Source organism: Henckelia pumila, chromosome 3 (assembly GCF_033568475.1).
Source record: "Henckelia pumila isolate YLH828 chromosome 3, ASM3356847v2, whole genome shotgun sequence".
Lineage (NCBI taxonomy): Eukaryota > Viridiplantae > Streptophyta > Magnoliopsida > Lamiales > Gesneriaceae > Henckelia > Henckelia pumila.
Window position 1 is genome coordinate 193,449,529 of NC_133122.1, and position 21,967 is coordinate 193,471,495.

At 35.0% G+C, this 21,967-nt stretch overlaps 1 protein-coding gene and 1 pseudogene across 1 annotated transcript; one reads left to right on the top strand and one right to left on the bottom strand.

Moving 5' to 3' along the window:
- The first annotated feature begins 15,981 nt into the window (after positions 1 to 15,981).
- LOC140890262 (L-type lectin-domain containing receptor kinase IX.2-like) lies at positions 15,982 to 18,778 on the top strand. Its single transcript, XM_073298023.1, has 6 exons — positions 15,982 to 16,053; positions 16,125 to 16,292; positions 17,348 to 17,483; positions 17,572 to 17,696; positions 17,764 to 17,866; positions 18,429 to 18,778. The coding sequence occupies exons 1-6, from the start codon at positions 15,982 to 15,984 to the stop codon at positions 18,776 to 18,778; spliced, it is 954 nt and encodes a 317-aa protein (XP_073154124.1).
- A 1,069-nt stretch (positions 18,779 to 19,847) lies between these two features.
- Positions 19,848 to 21,855, bottom strand: LOC140890823 (DNA-directed RNA polymerases II and V subunit 8A-like; annotated as a pseudogene).
- Between the last annotated feature and the right edge of the window lie 112 nt (positions 21,856 to 21,967).

A 21,967-nucleotide genomic window follows, 5' to 3' on the forward strand; every position in this document is an offset into this window, starting at 1 on the left:
TTTGAGCGTATGTCAAGTGAGTGCGGGAGTGATGCCACTTGTCAAAGCGTTGTAGGTAGCGCTTGACAGTTCGGATAGTGTGAGAAGTAATCAAGTTAAGCTCCATGGTAGCTGCTGGTAGGGCCTTGGGTGAATAGATCATCACACCTTTACCTTTGTCGTTGGGATCAGATGGAGTGATCTTTGCAGTAGAGGTGGCACCTTCAATAATCATCACGCCCTTGGTAGGACGTAGAGCAGCAGTAGTGGGCTTCTCGACCGCTGGCATCACCTGAGGTTGAACGGTAGGAGCAAGTCCAGAAAGGGACTTCAATTTCTTGTGTTGCCTCTTCTTCTTGCCTGCTGGCGTAGCTGGCACAGTAGCTTTGGATACTGGAGGAGAGGACTTGCTGAAAGCTTGAATGAGTGGGACATTCTCACGCGATTCTTCTTCAGAGTCAGAATCAATGATGAGTTGACGCTTGGCAGACTTCTTGGAGCGAGCCTGCTTGGCTACTGTCGGTACCGATGGAATCGGTTGAGCATCAGCAGAACCACTTGTGGTTGATGGCAGAGTGTCGACCGCAACCTCCCTTTTGTTCAAGAATTTGAGAATGGTAGCCTTGTTGAGCCATTTGGAGGGGTGCAGTGGCTCAGTCTTGGAGAAATCCACTCCAAGGAGACTCAAAACATGGCAAATTTGCAGAGCATATCCCTCGAATTGTCCTTTGCCTCTGATCATCTCACAGAGAGTGGTGAACAATATATCTGACCAGTTGATGTTGATCTTTGAGGCAATGCATGCCATATACTGGAACTTCTCCATCGTAACTTTGTCATAAGATCCAGCCTTGGCAAGTAGATTCTTGGCCACGATGTTGGTCAGTAGCCTGAATGGAGCTTTAAGATGAGTCTTCTGAGCAGGCAGCTTGATCGGAGCTTCTGTGACAGAGAATTTCTTCAACCAGTAAGAGCAGTTGCCGTCAGGAAGGTCTGCGCATTTTGTCAAACCCCTGGAGGGCAGATCAAACGTGCTGGCGAAGAACTTCTGATTGAATGAGTAGGATTCTTTCCGGATTGAGCACTTGATAGTCCCATGCTCTATCTGGGCTGTAGCAAATATGTGACGCCCGGGGCTGAGGAGGCAGGGAGTGATCGCCGGTGCCAAGAGGTTGCACGGACAATGAGCGGCTCCTGGTAGGCTTTTAGGCAGAGGGAGACATGAATGAACCGATCCCGTGCCGGAATGAGAGGGGATTCTGAGACTATGTAGGTATGGGACTACATAGTTGAGGAGAGCTTAAAAAGATTTCATATGTACTGCTCATATCAAGAAGGTGCATCTTCTTTTCGGGAGCTCATCACATAAGAACTTCAAAGTTAAGCGTGCTTGACTTGGGGCAATTATAGGATGGGTGACCCCCTGGGAAGTTTCTCAGGGTGCGTGTGAGTGAGGACATAAGCACGCTGAAAAGACCCGTCTTGATATTGTGGGTCGTTACAAATGGTATCAAAGCCGACCTCTCTTAGTACGGTATGGTTCGGGGACGAACCAAGCGGAAGCTGGTGGGCATGTGACGCCCGGGGCTGAGGAGGCAGAGAGTGATCGCCGGTGCCAAGAGGTTGCACGGACAATGAGCGGCTCCTGGTAGGCTTCTAGGCGGAGGGAGACATGAATGAACCGATCCCGTGCCGAAATGAGAGGGGATTCTGAGATTGTGTAGGTATGGGACTACATAGTTGAGGAGAGCTTAAAAAGATTTCATATGTACTGCTCATATCAAGAAGGTGCATCTTCTTTTCGGGAGCTCATCACATAAGAACTTCAAAGTTAAGCGTGCTTGACTTGGGGAAATTATAGGATGGGTGACCCCCTGGGAAGTTTCTCAGGGTGCGTGTGAGTGAGAACATAAGCACGCTGAAAAGACCCGTCTTGATATTGTGGGTCGTTACAAAAGAAGTCCTTCAATACAGGCAGATCACAGATGGCGCTGCTGCCCAGAAATTTCTTCAGTCCGGAGGCTTCAAGTATGGTGAAGACCTCAGTGATTCCTGTATTATTGGCATCAATAAGGGAGTCGAAGCTGATGGCAAGGCAAGTCTTCTGGATCGACATGATAAGCTGTGGATAAAAACTTGGACATATAGTAAGCAAAAAGCTTGAGAGTAATAAGGGATGGCAGTTTATGCAGTATGAAGGCTCAACAACGGTGAAAAGCTTATGTGCGAGTTGAAAAGAGTATATATAGGAACCTATGGGCCATAGGATGATGTCATGTGTTTGCAAATATCCAAAAAAAATTTGAATTTCAAAAAGTTTTGAAGTACACAATCGCCGCACCCAATCAGTTACTTTTGGTTCAAAGCACAAGGCGACTAGTACGGAGCTTGTCAGAGACTAGCTAAAGGCGGATGATATGCAAACATTTAAGGCAATTTAACAGCTAAGCCAGTAAAGTCATACTAGTAATCATTCCCCCTAAAAGCATGCATACTAACTTAGATCCACTAAACCAAGAATATTGCGAAAATATGAAAACTTAGCGTCCGGTAGAGGCTTGGTGAATATGTCTGCTGCTTGCTGATCGGTAGATATGTATTCCAGCCTGATTTCCTTCTTTAAGACATGATCTCGGATAAAGTGATGCCTGACATCAATGTGCTTTGTCCTTGAATGCATTACTGGATTGTGAGTGATGGCTATGGCACTTGTATTGTCACAGTAGATTGGAGCTTCACTCGACCGGATTCCATAATCATTGAGCTGCTGTTGAATCCAAAGTATTTGAGCACAACAGCTGCCAGCAGCAAGGTATTATGCTTCGGCGGTCGAGGTAGCAATTGATGTCCGCTTCTTACTTGACCAAGAGATCAGTCTATCTCCAAGAAATTGACATGTGCCGCTTGTACTTTTGCGATCAATTCTACAACCTGCATAATCTGCATCTGAATAGCCAATAAGATTAAGATTTGAATCTTTGGGATACCAAAGACCCACATTAGTAGTGCCCTTAATATATTTAATTATACGTTTTGCGGCAGTGAAATGAGATTGCTTAGGTGCTGCTTGAAATCTAGCACACAAACAAACTGAGTACATGATATCCGGTCGACTGGCAGTCAAATAAAGCAGTGAGCCAATAAGGCCTCGATACAGTGTTACCTCGACCGGAATTCCCCCTTCATCTTTATCAAGTTTAATTGATGCACTCATGGGGGTAGATACGGTTGAGCACTGTTCCATTCCAAACTTTTTTACCAGTTCCTTGGCATACTTGGATTAATTGATGAATATTCCAGTTTCAAGTTGCTTTACTTGCAATCCAAGAAAGAAGGTTAGCTCTCCCATCATACTCATTTCAAATTTCTCCTGCATCATCTTAGAGAACTTTGAGCACAAATTGGGGTTAGTTGACCCAAATATAATGTCATCAACATAAATTTGTACTAGTAAAACATGATCACCTTTTACAAATTTAAAGAGGGTCTTATCGACCGTTCCTATTTGGAAATCATGTTCCAACAAAAATTTTAGCAATGTATCATACCAGGCGCGAGATGCTTGTTTTAATTCATAAAGAGCTTTGTCAAGTTTATAGATACATTGAGGGTGAATAGGATTGACAAAACCTGGTGGTTGTTCAACGTACACCTCTTCTTGAAGTAGTCCATTGAGAAATGCAGACTTGATATCCATTTGATATACTTTAAAGTCCTTGAAAGTTGCATAGGCAAGAAAGATGCGGATTGCTTCTAATCTTGCAACTGGTGCGAAAGATTCCTCAAAGTCTATGCCTTCTTCTTGTCTGAATCCTTGAGCAACAAGTCGAGCTTTGTTGCGCACAACAGTGCCATGTTCATCGAGCTTGTTACGAAACACCCATCTAGTTCCAATAACATTTTGATTTTCCGGTCGAGGAACTAGATGCCAAACATTGTTGCGGGTGAACTGATTCAACTCTTCTTGCATAGCTTCAATCCAGCTGGCATCTAATAGAGCTTCATCGATCTTCTTGGGCTCTACCTGAGATATGAAAGCTGCATGCAAGAATTCATTAATCATTTGCCCACGTGTTTTCCGAGGAGCAGAGGGGTTACCTATGACCAACCCAGGTGGATGATCTTTGTTCCACCTAAAATAATTTCCTAATGGGTTGTCATCAAACTATTGATGAGCGTCCTCGTTTACTGGATTATCATTGGCAGGAGGATCGTTGTCAACCGGTGGGTCCTCTACTGGTCTTATTTGACCATACTCGGTAGAGGGAACTGGATCATCCTTCTTTGGAGGATATGGATCACTGTCACTCTCTTCCTGTAGATTTGTGTTTTCCAGTCTATGACTAAGATCATTTATGCTCCCTTGAGATTGTTCTGTACATAAAATAGACTCACCAAAAACAACATGAATGGTTTCCTCGACCGTTAGTGATCTTTGATTGAACACTCGATAAGCTCTGCTAACGGCTGAGTAACCAATAAAAATTCCCTCGTCTGCTTTGGCATCGAAGGCTGTCAAATGAGTTTTACCATTGTTGTGGATAAAGCATTTGCACCCAAAAATTTTGAAGTATGAAATATCAGGTTTTGTGCCATTCCAGATCTCATATGGAGTTTTGTTAAATCGTTTATTAATCATAGATCTGTTTTGAGTATAGCAAGCTGTGTTAACTGCTTCTGCCCAAAGCCGTTGAGAAACATTAGAATCAGCAATCATAGTTCTAGCTGCTTCTTTTAAGGTACGATTCCTTCTTTCAGCAACCCCATTTTGCTGTGGAGATCTAGCAGCTGACAACTTATGTTTGATTCCCTGATCATCTAGATAGGTCACAAGAGTGGTGTTTAAAAATTCAGTCCCTCGATCACTCCTGATTCTATCTATCACAGTAGATTTTTCATTTTGCAAGCGTTTAAAAAGCTTAATCAGGTGAGGTGCAGTTTGATCTTTTGAAGAGAGGAAGATGACCCAAGTAAATCGAGAAAAGTCATCTATCACTACAAGAGCATATCTCATTCCCCCTATGCTTCTCACTGGTATAGGACCAAAGAGGTCCATGTGAAGTAAATCCAAGCATTTGGAAGAAGACATACACCCTTTATTTTTAAAAGTTGCTCTCACCTGCTTTCCTAGTTGACAAGCAGGACAAACTTTGTCTTTTACAAAATCTCCTTCAGGCAGACCAGAAACCAATTCGTGCTTCCTCAAATTGGAAATGGACTTAAAATTTAGATGATTTAACCGCTTATGCCACAACCAAGGTTTATCATGATGAGCAGTGAGACAAGTAGGTGATGAAATATGTGAGCAATACCAGTTTACCTTGTAGGTGTTTAGGTCTCTTACACCGGTCATGAGAGTCTCACCTTTGTCATTTTTTATGATGCAAGTGTGCTTGTGAAACTCGACCGAATGACCATTGTCACACAGTTGGCTAATGCTTATCAAATTATAGCATAAGTTGTCAACAAGCAAAACATCTTTAATAATGATGTTACCATGGATAATCTTACCCTTACCCACAGTTTTACCTTTGGAGTTGTCTCCAAAGCTGATCTTTGGTCCTTTGCATTGCACAACTTCTGTTAGGAGATCTGGATTCCCTGTCATGTGCCGTGAGCAGCCACTATCTAAGTACCAGGTAGTGTCCTCGATAGAAGTGATCTTCTCGCCCGTTTGAACTTTTAGTACCTGTTAAAAAGAAGAACTTTTGGTACCCATATCTAGTAGGGTCCAGGTCGGATTAGCCCTTTCGGGACCCACACCTGGAACACCCTTACAGGTTTGCCCGTGTGTGTGTCCAGAAATCTGTGCGGTCGATAAGCAATAAAAGTGTGTGCTTGTGAAGTTGCTGTGTGCTGCTTGATTTTTTGATCCTTATCAGTTAGCCTATATCTCTTTTGAACAGACCTGCAATTGAAGTACTGGTAAGGCTTCTCCTTTGACCATCTTCTCTTAGAATAGTTAGACTCATTCCATGGCCTTTTGAAATTAAATTGGTTTCCCTTTCTTCTTTCATTAGGTTTCGGTTGAATCCAAGTTTCTCTTTGATTAGAGGTCTGGGGGTCCACATATCCCAGCCCTTTATGCTTGGAGCTTCATTCATTGGATACTTTCTGATTTTTATCAATGCTGCACTCATCATGTTCATATATCGTGCTGGACCTGACAAATCTTATTTTGTTAAGACTGTCTTTGTCCAGACTCGACTGAATACAAGATTCCATAGACTGTTCATTTGTTCCAAACCCTAGACCGGTTTTGTCATGTACCGGCCTTTAAATTTCTTGAATCTTGTCAATGGTTGCAGAATATTTATTCCAAGCTTTAATGGTTTCAAGTAATTTTTTGTTTTCAGTCAAGGTTGCTTGGAATACTCTTCTCAAGGTGTCATTCTCGGTAGCCAGCAGATTTAGCTTGACCTTAAGACCATCAAGCTCCTTTCGCTGCATGCAGCTTGATTCGCTTGACTTATCTTTTAGGTCAGCTCTTTCTGCCTTTACTTCCTCTAATTCCTTGGATAATGCTTTGTATTCATTAGCCATTTTGTGTAAAGCAGTAACTAAATCGCTATGAGTGAATTCGGGTGAACCAAAGTCAAATACCTCCTCAGTTTCTTCTTCGATGTCAGCCATAAGACATTCCACCTTTTCATCATCGCTGTCATATGAGGAGCTTTCGGTATAGGGGTTGTCAGAGTCAGACTCAGCCCACTTGCTCTTGCTTTCGTCTGCTACTAGAACCTTCTGGTCTCTCCTCTTTCTAAATGTCCTTTTGTCATCCTTGCCCCTTCTCCTTTCGAAGAATTGCTTCTGATCATTGCTCTTGGGCTTGGTGCATTCTGCAATGAAGTGACCTGGTTTGCCACAGTTAAAACAGGTGGGACCATCGTCTGTATGGTCCGATTTATGATAAGTTTTAAACTTGGAATTGTTTTTACGCATAAATTTACCAAATTTCTTGACGAAGAGTGTCATGGCCTCGTTGCTGATTTGCTCAACTGATCTTTTTGGAGCTTCCTCGACCGGTGGACGCATCACCGTTGAGGTTAAGGCCTTGGTTGGTTGAGAGGTGGATGGTTCATCTTCTGTTCTCATGTTGAGCTCGAACTCGTAAGCTTTGAGATCTGCAAACAGGTCATGCAGTTCAACTTTGCTTAAGTCTTTGGACTCCCTCATGGCCACTGTCTTGATCTCCTATTCTTTAGGCAGGGCTCTCATAACCTTCACAGCAATTTCATGGTTAGTATAAGTTTTACCTAAAGCAATGAGATCACAGATGATACTACTAAACCGTTCATCAAATTCAGCCATGGTTTCCCCTGGCTTCATTTTGGCATTGTCATATTTTTGGATGGCCATGGTGAGCTTGTTTTCCTTGGTCTGGTCATTTCCTTCACACAGCTGAGTGAGCTTCTCCCAAATCTCCTTTGCTGTGGAGCATGACTTGATTTTGCTGAACATATTCTTGTCCAGTGTCTTGTAGAGGATGTCCCTGGCTACATTGTCGAGATTGGCCTTCTTTTTGTCCTCGGTGGTCCACTCAGCTCTAGGTTTCTCAATCATTTGTCCTGCACCAACGGTCAGAGCTGGGTTGACCTTCATGATTTTGATGGGACCATCTGTTATGACATATAGCATGTCATCGTCCTGTGCTGCAAGATGTGCCTGCATACGAATTTTCCAGTCATCATAATCTTCTTTAGAGAACATAGGAATTTTGTTGAAAGAAGTCATGATTTCAAAGCTTTAGATCAACAGTTGAGGAAAAACCCTCTCTGATACCACTTGTTGGGATCGGTTCAGAGGGTAGAGGGGGGGGGGGTGAATACACTCTGAAACTTATTTTCTTTCTTTAAAGATGATCAAGTGAAGTTTAGTTCACTTAATCTATTTTCTCAACTTCTAAAAGCAGTTTGAACAACTTAAGTAGTGCGGAAACAGTTCAAAGCTTTTAGTGATGCACAAGCAAGTTAAAACAAAGATGTATGAGCAAGATGTATGGGAAGTATGCAATAATAAATGAGGCACGGTTTATGGAAGTTCGAAGGCTTAATCCTTCTACGTCTCCACTTATTCCACTTAGGAAGGATTTCACTAGAAGACTTTGGTTATTACAACGTCTTGCAATACACCCACTTCAGACTTAGGACTTATCCAATGCCTAATACGAAACTCCTAGATTTACACAGATAAGATTCTCAGTTCTTATCAGACTGGTGGAAGCTTTCAGAGTAGCTTCAAGTCTCTTCAGTAGTGGACGAGGTCCGGTTGAGCTTCTCAAACTGCAGAGCGGTCGAGAGGCTTGGAAACCCTAGATTGATCCTTGAAGATCAGATACGTAGTATGTAGGCGAGGGTTGATTTGAGCAGTAAGTGTATGATCGTATAAGTGTGCTCAGATATTGCTTCAGTATATCAGATGAAGGATTCTGATTGTATGTTTGTCCACTCTGTCTTTTCTTTGTTTCGTTTCGTTGTGTCGTGGTTCCAATGTTGAGCAATCTTCTCCTTATATAGGCTCATCAGCAACGTCTTTATTTTGAACGTTCTGAGACTGCATTGAATGCACATTTAATGCTTCATAAATGCATTGATGATTCTGCATGAAGATCGTACACTTCTTTAAATGCAGATAACTTCCAGGGTCCAAATATGGGATAAACGGGCGAATGCTTTATCTGTAGCCATTCTGCGTTTTTGCCATATTAGTGCAACATGCTGTCTCGATGCAAGAACCAAGAAATCTTCTGATACGCCGGTTCTGCTTTTGATAAAAGATCTTGCAACGAATGTCTTGTCTCAAGTATTTGACTTGAATTATCTTGATAAGCAGTCAGCATCCTACCGGTAGATAGAGTTTCACTCTGCTGGTTTGAGTAGCCAGTCGATAGACTTAGTAACTGCAACCGGTCGATAGACAATGTAGCTGCAGTCGGTCGATAGACAAAGGCGGTTGACAAGTTTCCGGTAGATAGCTGAAGAGCTAGATGGTTGCGGTAGCACTTGCAGTTATGATAGCAGTAGCAGTTGCGGTAGATACCTGTGATACATAAAATTGGTAGCAAACTCCTATACAATGAGTTATTGTTTGTTATCACCAAAATATCGGATTCAACAGATTCAGAAGATCATTAAGGTTTTGTCATTTCAAAGAAATACTAATTCACCCGCAGTGAATTAAGATATAAGGACTCAAATAAGTCGATATTTATATTCGACATATGAGATATAAGAAGTTACTAAATTGTACATGAAGTACGTTAAAAATATCTCTATCAAACATGATACATAATTTATGGAGAAAATTGATTAATACCCAAATTATGTTTTCAAAATAACTTAACATAGATGTATTAAAGATCCAGAAGATCATTTGGTTATCGTAAAAAATGACGTCTTTGATAGTATTTGAGTTTTTTGGAATCCAAATACAATATTCACTCAATATAGTATATCATTACAAAAATGCTCTAGAAGAGTTAATATACATTTCTTGAAGAAAACACATGACATTATTGTTAATAATGAATATTGTTCTTATGTCTCATAGATAAATATAATATCAAGACATTTGATCTAGTAGATATATATCAAAATAAAATTGAGTGGTACACAAACTCAATTTCTCAAAAATAGTATTGTATCAATTTCAGTATGATAAAATAGACATCATAATAAACCAAGAGGTTATTGACATTTTAATTTACTGATATTGTAAAAATGAAGTTTATTAATATCGTAAATAAAAGTTTGTTGATGTCATAGACTTAAATTTGGTATCACAAACTAGACATACCAATAAAACTTATTGATACAAATACTTTCATAATGTGGCATAATTTGATTGGTTTTGACATCCCAATTATATAATAAATTATTGATATTATACAAGGGTATTATTCAATTAACCAGAAGTTCTTGAATTGATAAATAAGATGATTCTTGAACCAGAGAACTAGAGGATTCTAACATTAATTCAAGAATTCTTATGTGTTAATAGTATAGCTATCAATAGTTCAATTGGGACCGAATCCCTATATTTTCTGAAATAAAAAATAATTATAAACGTGTGTCCACGACTCGCAACATGATGTTTACGAATATATTTACTGAGAATAATTTTCAGAATATACAATCAATAAAAATGGTTTAGTTGATTAATTATCAAATGCCTCCAATCAACTAATAGACCATAGATTTTGAAAATAATGCGTCATATTTTGAGATGTGATATGTTGCCTGCAGAAAATATTGTAAATATTATGCCAACTAATTATTATTAATTTTTTTACTTTGAGCCAAGTTTTATGGGTTAAAAGTTATTGATTGTGCGTTAAATGCACTACAAAAAATCTCCCCAAGAGACTGAAGACATGTTGGAAATATTTTGATTCTTATGATTCAGTATTTCGAATAAAAAATAATGAGATTTTTATGACGTAATTCTTCAATTGTTGCTGAAGTAAAGCAATGTTTTCCAACATTGAGGAGGAGGAACATATAAGTTAAATATATATCAATGAGAATATATTGTCTTTAAACTATAAAATGAACCCGATTTTCAGAGTTTAGTTTTAAAATACATTGTCTGATGTAATGAGATATATTAGCTATTGTAATTGTTTCAGTTGAACAATTTTTGTTTTCTCGCTTTCTAATTGGTTTTAAATCTAAACCAATAACCCCTACTCAAAAGAATGGAAAAATAACTAAAATACCAAATTAAAGAGGTTGATCGTCTTGAAGAGATCATGACATAAATAATAGTAAAACCCCAGAAGAGGTTCATGTATCTGAAAATTATGATATCAATGTTTCCCTGTAGAACCATCTTACTTGCAAGTAACTTTGAAATACGCCAGAAGCTTGGTCGACCAATTAGTTCAAAGATATTGTATCTTGAGAGAAAAAAATATAAGAAACAAAAGATCAAAAACTCCAAAAGTAGTGATTTGAAAATGGATCGATCAAATAAAATAAAGATCATTATTCTTGAAGAATACTTATGAAATCTCAATATGATATCAATGAGTTTTTGTACGACAAAGGGATGTGAAAATCATAAAATGTAAATCCCTCTTGTAGCATGAAGTTTTTCATAAAGACTTGAAGTTTACTATGAGAAACTAGTTATATTTTCATGATTGTGTTGGCTAAGTATTTATATGATTCGAAAAATCTCTGAAAGATTTTAAGTGTCAAATAAAATTATATTCAACCTCCATGACTATATTTTTGATAAAGCTACATAAGTCAATAAATGGATTAAAAATAATAATAATTCAAACACATGTGATACAATCGGCTTAGTACTTCAGAAAAGTTTACTAAAGTTGTCAAGTATTTGAAATATAAACATGCATGAGATGAAAACTTGTAATATATGAAGTTTTTTTTTAGCAATATATCCGATATTTCCCAGAAGGACTATATGTTAATTAGTCATAGTACACAACAAAGTACTAAAATACATTTATATGGATATATTATATCTATTAATGAATGTTTGGTCATTTAAATGATCAAAAGATTTTTTAGTCCTGAAGTACTTTAAGCATCAATCGAAGATAATGTGGCGAATCTTTTCATATGGGCATTGCCGATATCAATCTTTGAGAAAAAAAAAGATTCAATATCGGGCAACGACTTAAAAATTTCAACAGATTTCAACTGATGCTTGCAACATGTGGAGTAATTCTTATGACTTGTTTATGTTTTTTTCCAATAGGTATTTTATAACAAGGTTTTTGATGAGGCAGTCAACAAGAAGAAAAAGATGTCGTACTCTTTTTCCTTAACTGAATTTTTATCCCATTGAATTTTATCTAGTAAGGTTTTAACGAGATACACCCGTCTTCAAGAAACATCCAAGAAAAAATATCAATTGTTGTACTCTTTTTTCTTCGCTCAAGTTTTTATCCCACTGGGTTTTACTGACAAGGTTTAACTGATGCAACAATTGAGTTTCCATGAAGTTTCCAAGCAACCATATTATCAAACAGAAATAATCATACAAACATCGATATATAAATTTTGATATTAGACTAATAATTCACCAGTGCTTAAACAATAAATCAGAGCAAAGATAATTTCACTACAAAAAAAAATTTGCTACGGTTTTTCAGTAGCAAATTGCATCGCAAATCCTCTTTTTGCTACGGTTTTCTAATACATAGCAAAACCTACCGTTGGAGCACTTTGCTACGGTTTTTTAATTTTAAAAAACCGTCGCTTTTTGCGATAGTTTTGCAATGGTTTGACCATATCAAATTTTGCTACGGTTTTTCAAAACCGTAGGGACTTTTGAATATTATTTTTTAAATTTATTTTTATTTTTATTTAATTTGTTTTGAATTATATTATTTTTAGTAAAAACAAATTATATTTTTAAAAGATAATTATTGGATTTTTTTATGATATTTAATAAAGTTATAATTTTATACCACTAATTGATGCATAATTGTATATATATAGTATTTACTCAGTTTAATAAATAGCAATATTCAAATTATGCTTTCCCTTTTACTCAAAATAATATAAAGGGAATAGTCAAAGCCTCACAGGCAAAAGCGAGTTCATAAAATTTTTAAAATATTAAAATAAAAAATTATACTATAATAAAATAATAATCGTCTCTGGAAAATCTAAACACAATTTATTTAAAATAAAAAATTGAATCTTTTACATGTAAATGGTTTGAAGGATATGTGTGTGTAAGTGTGTGTGTGTCAACTAATGTAAACTTAATAGGCTAGTTTGATAAAATGATTGATTTAAGGCCAAATTTGATCAAGATAGTTTCATTTAATTTTAAAAACTCCCTAAATAATAATAACAACAAAAACAACAACATCAATAATAATAATAATAATAATAATAATAATAATAATAATAATAATAATAATAATAATAATAATAATAATAATAAGTTGATAGGAGAGTAATTGGTGATGATATATTTTTTGATAAACAAAAAAGACTCATCTTATCATATCACAAAAATGTTCTATATTTATTTAACAAATATATTATAAAAACATATTTTAATAAATTTATATGTCATCTGAATATAACTGTCATATTCTAATAAAATATTATTTACATTTATACCCATATTAAAAAAAACATTATTATACCAAAGAATATGTTTCTATTGTTAGAAGAATTGATCCGGACCACACCTGCTATGAAAAGCAATGACTTTGGCATAAACTATAATATTTCTTTATATATCAAGTCGGGATTAAAAATATGTCTTATAAAATTGAATGTAACAATTATGACTAATTGTATTTTCGTACTTGTATACCAAAAGCCATTTAAAGTTCTAGTTTCTAGCTTTCACATGGAAAAATTATTTTAACACAATTTTTTTTATTTATATATTTATGCATATATAGATCATGTCGAGTGATACTAGTTACTATTTACAACACTACACGCATGTGTCATATGTATAATTAGAGCATGTATTTGCATACATCCGTTGTGGGTGACGAAAAAGTTGATTTTTTTAAAAATTAATTTCAAAAAAATTTAATAAAGTTATGAGAATAAAAAATAAATATTTTTTAGATTAAAAATATTAATAATAAAAACATAGTGAATTATATTAGTTATTTCCTACTATTTTTTTTCAAATAATTTGAAATTTTAATGGAAGTACTTATGACCTATCCCTCAAGAGTGAAGGCACGGACGACTAATTATGTTATGCTAAAGATATGCACCATTACTCTAAAAAAAAGAAGATATGCACCATTAATTGTCTGAAAATGAAGGGGTAGCCTCTTTAATCGCACATTTTCTTGATTCTAAGAGATCTAAATTTGGTTTAAAAAAGGACCTATATTTGTGATTTATAATTTTATATTTGTCTCATGTGTTGATCTATATTTGAAAGTAAAAAAGTTTTTTTTGACAAAAAAAAAAACTTTTAAATGATTTGAATCGTGAGATCGAAAATCCATGTTAAAAAATTGATTCACGAGACCATCATATAAAGTTTTCTGTTAATTAAAAGCATGTGATGATGAGGCACTTAGAGTAGACTAAGCCTTTTATTTAAGGCGAGGCCGTCTACTGAGATCAAACACATTAAAAGCTAAAACACATTGAAAGCTACGGGCTTTTCTTAAAGTTCCGATGTTCCTCTCTATTTTAGTTTCCAAATTCTTTTTGTGTGTTCAAAACTCATTAGTACACAATTCAATGAAATCCTAAATTAGCCGTCAAATAGAGATGACTTGTCACTTGTGTGTCAAAAGACGGCATTCTAATTGACCTATTTTTAATTTATCAGTTATGTTATATTACAAAAATTAATACCAATTGTTAGACGTCGAATCTCACTAGAACTTACTTATATTGATGTTATATAATAATTACATGTAATTTTTAAATTATAAAACTATGTCAAATCCACTTCAATTTCAAAATGTATTTGGGGTACTTATATGATATCAAATTAAAAGTAATATGCAAGTATGCAACCGTGTCTACAATCCTCATTATACATATAATATTATTTTTTTAATTTTTTAAATAAATAAAATACATTAAACAATTTAATCATATTTTTTGTCGCCCAAAAGCTATATATATATATATATTTATTTATTTATGTTTCAAAATATTTTTGTCTTGGATATATATTAATCTGTATGCTACTGATAAATAAAATTTTAACACGTTTAAATAACACATTTTATGTATATGTCCAAACCATGGTCAATCTGTCATGAGTCATCTTTTAAATCTTTAGAAAGTCATATAAAATGTTGGGGAAATTGCATATATTACCCTTGTGAAATCCCGGGTTTGCTGATAACTCCCTATGAAATTTTTTTAAGCTAATAACCCCATGTGATTCTATATATGTATCATGCACACCCTTTTCAGCTAAAAATAACGAAAAAATGACGAAAATACCCCTGCTTAAAAAAATGAAAATATTAATATAAAATTATTATATATAAGTTTCATAGTTATTTAACTAAAATTTGATTATTTTATTCAATTAAACATAAAATTATTAAAAAAATTAACTTAATCATTTTTTTTAAATAGGGGTATTTTCGTCATTTTTTAGTTGTAAAGGTTTTCTTGCTAAATATCTAGAATCACAGGGGGTTATTAGCTTAAAAAATTTTTATAGGGGGTTATCAGCAAACTCAGGATTTCACAAGGATAATATATGCAATTTTTCCTAAAATGTAAGCAATTGCTCAAACTCTGTTTTATCAAAAGAGATGTAAACAGAATGAGTTTTTCTTTTCTTTTTAATATCACGCACTAATTTGTAAATCAAGTAGTTTTTGTTTATATCTCCCAAATTACAGTGAGATAACATTAATATTTAGAATCGTTGAAACATATTGTGACTTTGAAATTAAACGATATTTAATTTCCAATAACCATATTAATTAAGTAATGTTATCATAAATAATCAAGGATATATAACGTCAAAAAAACTTGATCTTTAGACAAATTAACTGAATTTCATGCCGCCATATATGCACACGAAAATTTTTACGGTTAAAAAAATTAAATAAAAACTAAACTTTACTAGTGAAGTTTCTTGACACTATTTTGATTTTTTTTATGTGTGAATGTAAATATAACACAAACCAATTAAATATTAATTGCATGTCATCAACTATTTTGATTTTTCTCATGACTCGGAAAAAGTATATATTTAATTTCCAAGCATGTATTGTACGTAGCACCTGTGAATCATATATTATAATAACTTACTTAAATTAGTCGTAACGAAAAAAAAAAGTAGGGGAATCGAAGAAGGACAATATAGAGTGGCTCATCATGCACCATGTATAAGCAAAAATTCAATGCATGTCTAGAAATGGAGCAGGTTTTTTGAAATGAAATGTACCAAAAGTTTCACTACATGCATGGAGCCGTAAGAAGATATACAATGTGGCTTGTCGTTGGGTGAAGAAGATTTCGTCGAAGAGCAAGATTGTGCTCCCAGCTGATCGATTCCATGGCGCCGAAATCGAAGAAAACAAGTTCAGCTTCAAGTTCAAAAGCCGAAGATAACTCTTCAAAAAAAGTGGTTGGTTTTCGACTCATATATATATTCTTTTTACTCACTTGTTAAACTCATGATTTTTCTTCAATGATCAGATGATAAATGAGCCACGAGTTTTCAGCTATCAAGAAATCACAGAAATGACGGATCAGTTTCATAAACTGCTTGGTGCGGGAGAATACGGCCGGGTGTATCAGGGGACTTACAACAATAGAAATGTTGCAGTCAAGATATACAAACTAACTGGAAAGCGTTACTGGGAGGTAATCTGGAATTTTTAGTAGCCCGGGCATTCAATTCCTAAAATAAAATGATTCGAACTCGACTCATAAAAAACAGAGGGCTAAGAAAATTAGCAAACAATTAAAACCTAAAGAAAAACAGCGACAATTGGATCAAAAATAAATATGCATGAGTGAAAATTACAAAATAAAAATTCGAATACCACACGCACAGTAAATGTTATTTTGTTTATATTAAGTTTACTCCAGTTTTTTTTCCCCTCATTTTGTTTCGTTTATTCTTTGTGTTTCGTTTTGATATTCTCATTGTTATTGACTTTTATTGTTGTAAATTGGAGATTAATTATAGTTTAGGATTTGCATATGATTTTTGAATAGTAATAGAAAATTCATTTTATTTTTTAAATTATAAATTAATATTCCTTTGTTTTGTTTTTTTTTCTTATATTGGAGTGAGGGTGTTTACATGGTCTTGAATCTAAGACCTTTCCCAATTGTGGAAAATTGGTGCCACTAACAAGCCTTGCGCAAATTAATATTCCTTTGTATGCAAATTAATATTCCTTTGTATTTTTATTTTGTATTAGTTAATATTTACATACGGTCACTGATATTCTCATTCTCTTATATTAATATTTACTTTGATTCGAACCTTATTTCAATATGTTTGTTTTTAATAGTTTAATGCCAAATCAAGAGATAAATAAGGAAAACAATATTAAAGGATGATGAATATATAAAAGATTATATTGTCAAATGTTTTCAAATTTTACGAGCTTAAAAAGTTATTGAAGATTGTACAAGTTAGAAGATTTTGAAATTACCATGAACACGTGTCTTACAATTTTAATTGTTGTATATGTATTATTTTGTTTTTGGCAAAAAAAAAAAAGAATTCTAGCATGAGTTACAATTTTAATTGCTATGTATTATTCTTTTTTTGACAAAAAAATTTAAAATTCTAGCCCGAATAAAATCAAAATCATGGCTCCGCCATAGTCATAGGCCCGATCTTTTTTCAAGTTTTTGGGCTTGATAGTTAACTATTAATAACTTTCTTATTTTTTTATGACAAGAATGAAAGAGACGCCCTCTCTAGCTTGGATGATTCAAAAAACATTGTATCCCTAATTGGAATACAATATGATGACGGTGAACACTTCAGTATTGTTATGAATCATGTATCTACCACTCTACAAGTTGTTCTGGAACGTAAGTAAACAATTGACATTATGATTACACACAAATTATACAAAATATCTTGCAATACAACTTTTCTAATGGCTGAAGTTAAAAACAGGAAAGGAACTTGAATGGAAAGTTGCGCATAAGATACTCTTACAACTTGCGACGGCGATTCAAGAACTTTCTCGCAAAGACTTCGTTGTAGGTGATATCAAACTTGACAACGTGTTGTTGGATCAGGTAAAAAGAACATTATCTAACACCATAGAAGAACACCAGTACATGTAATTGATTAATTTAATTGCAGGATTACAATGTGTTTCTGTGCGATTTCGGATCGGCTAGGAGGGGAGGGAAAGACATGCCAACCGTAAATTCACACTATGCTGCAAAAGAAGTGTCACTAAAAGGTAATGATAATGTGAAGTGTGTATTTTTTCAAATATTATTCGGAATTCTACACATGTGGCATGAAACATTAACAATCGCTTCCACAAATTTTATTTTGGGTTCGATGGCAACCGTTATATTCATATCCACTTAGCAATATTTGTCATTGTGTAAAATTCATTTGTAACATATATGCTATTTCTAAAAATATTCAAAAGGGATGCGAAAGAGACGAAAAGAATATACTATTGAATCCGAGTTCAGATGTGTCTGTGATATATATGTCTAAATCCCAAGTGTACTGTATTTTCATCCCATTTTAATATGCATTTATATAAGAATCCATGAAAGCAGTGTTGATAATGAGTTGTTTGGATTTTTTTTCTATTCTGTGTCAAATATTAGCCTTAGATCATTATTTTTTGTTCATATTTTTTAAATTTTGAATTCTTGGTAAGTAATGTCTTGTTATTAATTTTAAAACTATTTTTAGTAACATATCCAAATTGAACGTGCTCAATCTGAAAATAAGTTTTTAATCTATAATGTCTTAATCAATATATAAATTGTTTATAATTTCAGGGCATGGATCATATGCAACAGACATCTTTAGCTTTGGCGTCATTATGCTCCAAATGATAATGAAGGAAAATAAGTTTGGAGGAGTGCCTTCCACACCTTTCCTACACGTAGCCGGAAAACAGAAGAGGGAAAGTAGCTCGAAAAAGGAAGACGATCACATATCAGTGAAGGCAAAGACAAAATATAATCTGAGTCAAGAGGTCGTTCACAAATCAATATTGAGTTCGGGATGCAGCACTAAAGATGCGGCTACTCTCGCAAAATTGGGAATTGAATGCGCTGATCACTTTGAAAATAGGCGTCCTACTGTTGATGAAGTTATAGCAAAGTTGCGAGGACTGAAGTCCTAGTGCTAATTTTTAGAATCTTACCTTTTGTTTTTGCAAAGCATGCTCCTGATGATAGATAATAGACTATGCGCACGAGTTATTGACTTTTAGCTATTTGTTTGTGATGGTGTTATTGTTTGATCACAAGCTAGACTCGATGCTCTGTGTTTTCGTGAATCTTTATTTTCATTAATGGTCAATGTCGTTGTGCTTTCATGAATCTTTATTTTTTTAATGGTCAATATCGTTGTTGCTGATGGATATGCTAAGATGGAGATGTGGGTATTTTTTGTCTGTACTTGTTCACTTACATTTAATCTCAATCAATTTCCAGCATGTGTGTTTTCTGTAGATGGTTTTACTCAAAGAATCAAAATTGCCCTAAGATTTGCTAGTCTTCTCAAATTTTTACATGCTGGAAATCCGAAATTCAGTCCCTCATTGTTCACAATCTAGATGCTGCCCATATACTGCTTGAGGAGGTCTTTCAACTAATTCACCAACGGTATAAAAATATAGGTTGTTGAAATTTATGAACTTAATATGCAGGACTATAACCCGAAATTCTTGGTATGATCACTGGTGGAATATCTCCAGACAGAACAAAGATAAAATGGGGTGCTCAATTGGTGTCAGGGTTGTATCGACGCGTCACGTGTATGGGCGAAAAATTCAGAAAACTAATACAAACAGCCAAGATGTTGAAAATATGTTTGCACCATCACAAGATGAGATCCATTACAAAATGTTCATTGAATGATTTGATTATTTAGACGCACGTGCAGTCCACCCAGAATGCTTTATGCCATCCATTGTATTAATTTGCTCCCATGCATGCGGGAAACTACTAAGGTAGTGAAAACTATAAAACTATAATGTAGTTTTATGTGTACACAACTACTTACATAAGCATGTTATTACAAGAAAATAGAAAGCAAGGGCTACAAAGAGTTTGTCAACCATTTAATGCACAGCCCCTTGCAGCTATAAAATTTCAATTTTCTTGAAATCAAGAAAGCTAAAAAATGTGAACCACAGCTGCAACTTTCTTTCAGACAGGCATCAAGCTGTTTTCCAAATGCCATGGATTTCAAACCTTTCATAGTAGAATAAACAACCTTTGGTCTAGTTCAAATCTAGCTGCAATCGAATGATCTCCCTTTAGCATCATCAGAAGACCGCCAAAGGAAACATATACATCCCTAAACCCAGTAGAAAACAAAGCTCATACAAAGTACAAGAAAAGCATACGAGATTAATCAACACTAAGCAAATAAGAAAATCAAGGGGCAAAACCAACAGAAAACGTGGAATCATAACCGCTAATTACATCATCAATACTACCAAGTTGTTCGAATGCAATGAAGATTAAGAAAGTTGCAGCTTGGACAAAGGAGATGTTGAGGATATTATTGATCATTCTTTGCCATTGTAGCATATAACTCAGAGAGGTGTATTATAAGAACATTATATTCTAGGTGATTTAACCAGCAAAAGACATAGATAAATGTCATGAGAGATGAATGCATACGCTTTAACATGCTTCTCTTTGGTTTCTTCAGAGATTTTGTACAACTTCCCTTGCATGACATAATCAAACTTATCTGCAAGCGATTTTCTGTTACCCTGAATCAGATTATAATTATCACAGAGCTAATCAATTGTTCTCCCAGCGTCAGTGCAAGAGAATTATTATTTGCTCAATTATAACATATATAAAAAGGCTTTTGACCACAAAACCCAAGATAAAGTACAAGTAGCTGATATTTTGTTGTCCTCTGATTTTGATAAAGTGTGAATAAGTTTGTTGCTTCACATAAATTGGAACTTCACGACTTTACAAATTGGAGGACAAGTACCTCAGTTGTGTGCCAAAACCCTAGAACAAATTCACTCAAGGAAATAATTCTAAAGTTACCAAGGAGCCTATAGTAAGCCTATTGGTATCAACAAGATCCCAAAACTACAAATATATTTGCTCAACATTACAGGTTGCAAATTCCCCAAAGCAACGGACAAGTATCAAGAACTTGACAACACTGGCTCTTGTATCATGAAAGCATCAATGTGAATCTGATTGTGCTCAAATACTGGCATCACCAACCAGAGCGATAAAGATGTTCTAAAATCATGTAACTGGGCATTTCTAGGGGAAAAAAACTAGGGAAGAAGCTTTATAAAATCTTAAACTAAACAAAACTCGCAAAGCTTGTAGTATGTCAAAGCATGATTACTGGAGTGTAAAAACACTGTCCGGTGTTCCATCCAAATTCAGAGTAGACGCCAAGACCATCATGAATTACTCTCCAACATACATCAGATATATATCCGTGTTGACATCAAGGAGCAAGAGCATGTCAAATTGTTCACTTCTGGCAGCAATGCGTGAAACTAAAGAAAGAATAACAGAAGATTAGAAGTTTGGATGGACAACATCCCAGATCGAAACATGTCACATATTAAAGTTAAGCAGTATGTAGAATGGAAAGATGACTTACCGAAGCCGGAAACAAGTAAAAAATCAAAGGATGACAATGCACAATTACTAGTTTATTATTTTAACAGTTCAGTGCACAAGTTCTTCATTCGTTTAGAAGCTCTAGCGCATCCATGAAGTGTGTATTTCCTAACTTTAACAAGACCAACGGTAATTAAAATTAAGAAACCACAACACATAATAAAACAATACCTTCAGCAATAAAAATTTACCCGAACACATCCATTACAAGTAATAATCCATATTTCGATATAAAACAGATATCAAACTCAACAATTCATTGTGATAGATAAATTCCTACTCCTGAGACCGTAGTATGTCAATTTGGCAGGCAATGACCGAATATGGCCAAAGAAAAAGAATCACATAATAAACTCAAATAACCATATAATTTACAAAATCCCCTAATACACAAGAAGGATACATTTATCAAAATTTTTGCCATCTGGGTCCACTGCTTCCACTCGAAATATGTCTTCGAACAGCGTTTCCACCATGGTAAAAGCAAACCTAGGAACCGAATACCGATTGAAGAATCAAACTACGAATCAAGTCCAAATCCAGTAAAGTTTACCTTTTACGCAACAACCCACTAATTCAAAATCAGAAGGAATTTACATCAAAGAGAATGAAAAAAAAAACACACACACACCCCTTTGAATTTGGGCTTGGAATCCTTTAAGCCCATTAGTGAAAAAGGTATTTTGAATTTG

Excerpts from the sequence above, each read along its gene's own strand:
- LOC140890262 (XM_073298023.1), top strand. The coding sequence starts at position 15,982 with ATGGCGCCGAAATCGAAGAAAACAAGTTCAGCTTCAAGTTCAAAAGCC. Across the intron at positions 16,054-16,124 it reads ATAACTCTTCAAAAAAAGTG|ATGATAAATGAGCCACGAGT; the intron begins GTTGGTTTTCGA and ends TTCAATGATCAG. Across the intron at positions 17,484-17,571 it reads TCTACAAGTTGTTCTGGAAC|GAAAGGAACTTGAATGGAAA; the intron begins GTAAGTAAACAA and ends AGTTAAAAACAG.